This window comes from Xyrauchen texanus, chromosome 39, assembly GCF_025860055.1.
Source record: "Xyrauchen texanus isolate HMW12.3.18 chromosome 39, RBS_HiC_50CHRs, whole genome shotgun sequence".
NCBI lineage: Eukaryota > Metazoa > Chordata > Actinopteri > Cypriniformes > Catostomidae > Xyrauchen > Xyrauchen texanus.
This window is the reverse complement of record NC_068314.1, coordinates 3,313,852-3,319,219: the sequence shown is the minus strand read 5'-3', so window position 1 is coordinate 3,319,219 and position 5,368 is coordinate 3,313,852. Positions and strand designations below refer to the sequence as shown.

Below are 5,368 nucleotides of genomic sequence, written 5' to 3'. Positions count from 1 at the left end.
CCAATCTGACAAAACATATTTCATCATTTCAGTCTAATCTTACCAGAATCCTCTTACAATTCCTCTATTTAATTTGTCTTTTTGGATAGTGCTTTAGCCTCTCATTCTGCAGCGTGAAGACTGAATATTCTTACATATTTACAAAGGAGAATGTTTGCATGCGTCAGACTTGTGTATTCTGTGTCATTTTGCTAAGAAAGCTTCTGCTGAATGATATGTTGTGTAATATAACTGTAGTTTTGATGTAGCACATGCATTACTGCAGGAAGGTTCAACTGTAGGAAGGTAATATGAATTAGGCCAATGGCTATTCACTGATTTCATAAGATGGGGTGATTTTTTGGTGTGGCAAGCCCATAATGGAGAAATGGATTAGTGTGAATCAGTTCAGCTGATACAGTGGCATCTGAATGCCAGATATTACAAACACTGTATTTAAAGCCAACCTTAAGGCCTTTGCACATCAAATGTGGATTTTCGATGCAAATTTTTAATTGAAACAATACATTCCTGTGAAGCCATTCACACTTGGAGCAAATTGTTTTTGTCTGTGGCCGCTGCAGTAATTAAACTACATTTAAAAAAAATCAGTTTTACTAAGAATCACGTGACCAAACATTATCAGAGTGCTTCCATTCGATTTCTAAACTGCTTATTAACTGTCTTTAACACAGCCAATCTAAACACCTCACAAACGCTGTAAACATACATATAATAAAACATTATCTCACTCACACCGAAACTGTGTCAGCTCATAAATCATTGCCCTGTGTAACAGGACATCTGTGTATTTTCTGTATTTTCAGCTGCAGAACAATTCATGTTTCTATGCTGTTCCCAGTACGTCCCTGATGGAACATTTAGGATTTTAATAAAACTACTTTAATATAAGTTTTACTAGTGAAGAAAGGAGCTGTTTTGCACATCTTCGAAGTAATACACACTTTTAATTGTACATTTTCTTTGATTCTAGCTTTGTTTAAAGTATCATGAGATCATCGAGTCGTGAATTTAGTATCATGCCTCATGCCAAAAATGAAAATTCTCTCATCATTCACCCTCATGCCATCCCAGATGTGTGACTTTCTTTCTTCTGCAGAACACAGATGAAGATTTTTATTAGAATATTTCAGCTCTGTTGGTCCATACAATGCAAGTGAATGGTGGCCAGAAATTTTAATTTCCAAAATGGAGATAAAGGCAGCATAGGTAATCCAAATTACCCCAGTGGTTTAATCCATGTCTTCTGAAGTTATATGATAGGTGTGGGTGAGAAACAGATCAATATTTAAGACTTTTTAAACTTGTTTTTGGCATGTCGGCCTGTCTAGGAACCAGGGTATCATAGAAACCACCAATCAGTCACAAAGCAATATGCTTAAGGCATTCAGATTTTCTTCAAAACATATACAAATCTCGTTTTCAGATAAGTCAATATAATAATAATAATAATAATATAAAAAATAGGCTTTTCTTTTACAGTTCTCTTTTTTCTCTGAAACACAGTTGGGTTACATATGCAGTCAGTCAGAAAATAAACATTAGTCTACACAGTAGATGAAGGCAATGGAGCGGACTGTTCCTATTTTACACCCATGTGCCCTTTAAAGGGTAATGTTCCAGAAACAATGGCAGCTGCTTCTGAAATCATAGAGCTTAAAAGATCAAATACAGATCAGATGGGTAAAGCCAGAGCTTATTGTATCGTCCCCTGCAAGAACCTTACAAGATGTTAAATGGACCATCAACAAATGATCACATGCATTTCACAGACACAATTATCCAAAGCGACTTTATTCATTTTATCAGTTTGTGTGTTCACTGGGATTATTAACAGATCTGATGGGCCAGCAGAAGAATAAGGTTTTGTGTCCAGCATGGTAATAAAATTAGTGTTGTTTGCAAAGCCAAGAGTCACTCTTACTATTGCTCACAATATCAAAAGACCCACAACACCAATTTCTATACATAAAGGGACAGTTCACTCAAAAATGAAAATTCTCTCATCATTTACTCACCCTCATGCCATCCCAGATGTGTGTGACTTTCTATCTACTATCTACGTATGTAGGTTCATACAATGCAAGTGACTGGTAACAAGAAATTTGAAGTTCCAAAAAGCACATAAAGGAAGCACAAAAGTAATCCATACAACTCCAGTGGTTTAATCCATGTCTTAATGATATGATAGGTGTGGATATGTAGGTGAGAAACGGATCAATAGTAAAGTCCTTTTTTACTAGTAATCTCCACTTTAGCTTTCACTTACATTCTTCTTGTTTTTTGGAAATTCACATTATTTGTGCATATCAACGCCTACTGGTTGGGGCTGGTCAAAGGTGGAGAGGACTTAAATATTGATCTGTTTCGCACTAACACCCATCATATCACTTCTGAAGACCTAGATTAAACCACTGGAGTCGTATGGATTACTTTTATAATACCTTTGTTATTTTTGGATAAATCCACACCTATCTCCTTTCTGTTATCCATGTACATGTAAAAGAGTGAACATTTAGTTCAATATCAACAAGGCTTAAAAACAACAGTTCTGTCAAACAGATGCCGTTTGTACAATGAAAAAAAAAACGGCATCCTCACTTGGTTGGTCTGTTATTAAACTGCAGATGGTTTGGCTGTTTTTAGGGGCAGGACTGACCTGTCTGGACTCTCTAAGCACTTTCAGCAGGGATTGCTGTGGTCAATTCACACTTTATCAGGCACAGAAAAAAGCAGGCCAATTTAACACATCCAGCACTCTGTTTCTGTTGACAAAAATGCTTCATCTTTTAAAGAGTTTTTGTTGCAATTTGGAAATTAATTTTCTATCCAATAAGTTAGATATGGTCGGTGATTGTCAGTTGAGCAATATGATGCATGACTCCCACATTTTCTGTTTAAGAATTTTCAAAAACCATTTATCCAGATAGAGCAGAGTGTGCTTTGCATTTGGACGTTTCTTCTAACAACCAAATTTACACCTTTTTCTTTTTAGCTCCCATCAAAACTGAACTGGAAACTTTGAACCAGGCCTCAATCATTTATTTTTGGTACTATTTAAATGCCTTTTAAGTGCAGATTTGACTGTTTTAGCATTGTCCCAGACGTTAAATGTTAAACCATGAAAATCTATTATAAAAACACATTACACATCTAAAACTATGATCATGTATACAAAAGAGTTTAACTAAGATTGCTTAAAGGCTAATCAGAAAAAACTATTTAAATTTGCTAGGGAGCATAAAGACTGGAATGTGGAGCAATGGATAAATGTCTTGTGGTCTGATGTGTCCAGATTTACCCTATCCCATTGTGATGAGCACATCAGGGTAAGAAGGGAAGCGTATGAAGCAATGCACCCGTCATGCATAGTGCCCACTCTACAAGCCTCTGGAGGCAGTGTTAAGATCTGGGGTTGCGTCCATTGGTCAAGTCTAGGCTCAACAAAGAACGAGGCAACAAAATAAAGTCAGCTGACTACCTGAATAACCAGGTTATCCCATCAATGGATTTTTTTCTTCCCTGACGGCACGGGCAAATTCCAGGACGAAAACGGCAAGATTCATCGGGTTCAAATTGTGAAAGTGGTTCTAGAAGCATGAGGAATCATTTTCACACATGAATTGGCCACCACTGAGTCCTGACCTTAACCCCACTGAAAGTTTTTGGGATGTGCTGGAGAAGACTATACGGAGTGGTTTGACTCTTCTGCCATCAGTACAAGATCTCAGCCAAAAATGAACGCATCTCTGGATGGAAATAAATGTGACTAATGCATGCCATAATCACAGCTAAAGGCGGCCCAATGAAATTAGAGTATGCAATTTTTTTTTGACAAGGCTCCATATGAAGGCCATTCTTTTAAAAAAAACACACAAGATGACATTTAATGGAACTGAAAAAACTTATTTTATTGTGGTTTCAACAAGATCAGTTTACGATCTAGGTCTCTCCTTCTTGCCTTTGTACAGAGCCAGAAGAGACACATTGGCCACCTTCACCACCTTGAAACGAACACCAGGGATATCACCCACGGCGTGTCCCTTACGTCCGAAACCTGCCACCAGAACCTCATCGTTTTCCTGTAACAATCAAATTAAAACACGAATAAGCACTCACTTAAAATGTGCAAAATTTTTAAGCATGTGCGAATCCAATATGAACCTCAATAAAGTTCAAGCAGCCGTCGTTGGGGACGAAAGCGGTGATCTTCTTGCCATTTTTGATCAGTTGGACTCTCACGCACTTCCTGATGGCAGAGTTGGGCTGCTTGGCTTCAACACCACTGTTGAGAAATCGAAAATGCCATTAAAACAGCTCACGATCAATAAATATACTGACTCCACATTTTCTTGATTGAAATGTAAAGACCCTTACACTTTCTCAAGCACGATGCCTTTGGCATGAGAAGCTCCACCGAAGGGGTTGGCCTTCAGAGCGGTGCCCAAATGGGCCTTTTTGTACTGTTTATCATGCCACTTCTGCTCACGGCGGTGGTTCCGCAGTTTTCTAGCAGTCCGCAGTCCACGACATTTGCCTGGAAGGGAAATAAAATGAAAATCAGACCACCTAAGATGTGTCTACATTCATTCAAAATGTCACATATTATCTGATGTTATTCTAAATACTGCCCTTCACTTTTCACAATGTTTCATTTAGTGTTTTTCATCACTTGATGTATGGCAAGAGCAGATCAGCATTAAAATAATCAATTCTTACACCTCTAATCATCTTTCAGAACGCAACATCGTGTAATTTTCATTTAACTTGTGATTTGACAAATGCAAATCCATGGTATAAAGACTTAAACTCTAAGTACAGACCACATTCTGTGTTTTAATGCATCAGACTGTGTGCAGCTCATGGCCGCTCCACGCGACTACATAATACAACAAAAGTATCTAGAACTAAGACTTCCTAGCGAGCTTTACTGTGCCTAGTCGGACAAATAAACCTTTAAAGGGACAAAAATACAAATAACATTGCGATTTAATTAAATATAAATAATTGTTTTATTCTGGTCTTGATTACGCACCCATGATAGCGTGCTCTAAGTCGGGACAGGAAAGAACGATCACGTGACGCTCTGCGCAAACGACTGCTTGAAGGACCCCTTCGGGTAGTCCAAACTAGCGCCTGTGTACAAATGTAAATAAAACAACACATTTAATAATAATAATAATAATAATAATAATAATAATAATAATAATAATAATAATAATAATAATAATAATAATTTAAAAATTAAATTAAATTCAAATTGTTTCCAAGTCTTGTGCAGTTATTATACATGCAGCGTTATGGCCTCATATTAATTGAGAAACTTCGTGGAATATATTTACAACTGTATTTGTCACTCAGAAGGACT

At 37.2% G+C, this 5,368-nt stretch overlaps 1 protein-coding gene across 1 annotated transcript; it reads right to left on the bottom strand.

The window, feature by feature from the left end:
- Positions 1 to 3,885: 3,885 nt before the first annotated feature.
- On the bottom strand, positions 3,886 to 5,136 carry LOC127632919 (40S ribosomal protein S23). Its single transcript, XM_052111756.1, has 4 exons — positions 5,036 to 5,136; positions 4,378 to 4,537; positions 4,165 to 4,285; positions 3,886 to 4,082 (listed from the first exon to the last, which is right to left on the bottom strand). Exons 1-4 carry the CDS (start codon positions 5,037 to 5,039, stop codon positions 3,936 to 3,938), a joined length of 432 nt encoding a protein of 143 aa, XP_051967716.1. The 5' UTR covers positions 5,040 to 5,136; the 3' UTR covers positions 3,886 to 3,935.
- Positions 5,137 to 5,368: the final 232 nt, after the last annotated feature.

Bases quoted from the DNA above. Each gene is read 5' to 3' on its own strand.
- LOC127632919 (XM_052111756.1), bottom strand. The intron at 4,286-4,377 runs GTAAGGGTCTTT...ATTTCTCAACAG, and splicing joins GGCATCGTGCTTGAGAAAGT to TGGTGTTGAAGCCAAGCAGC. The intron at 4,083-4,164 runs GTTCATATTGGA...TGATTGTTACAG, and splicing joins GCTGCTTGAACTTTATTGAG to GAAAACGATGAGGTTCTGGT.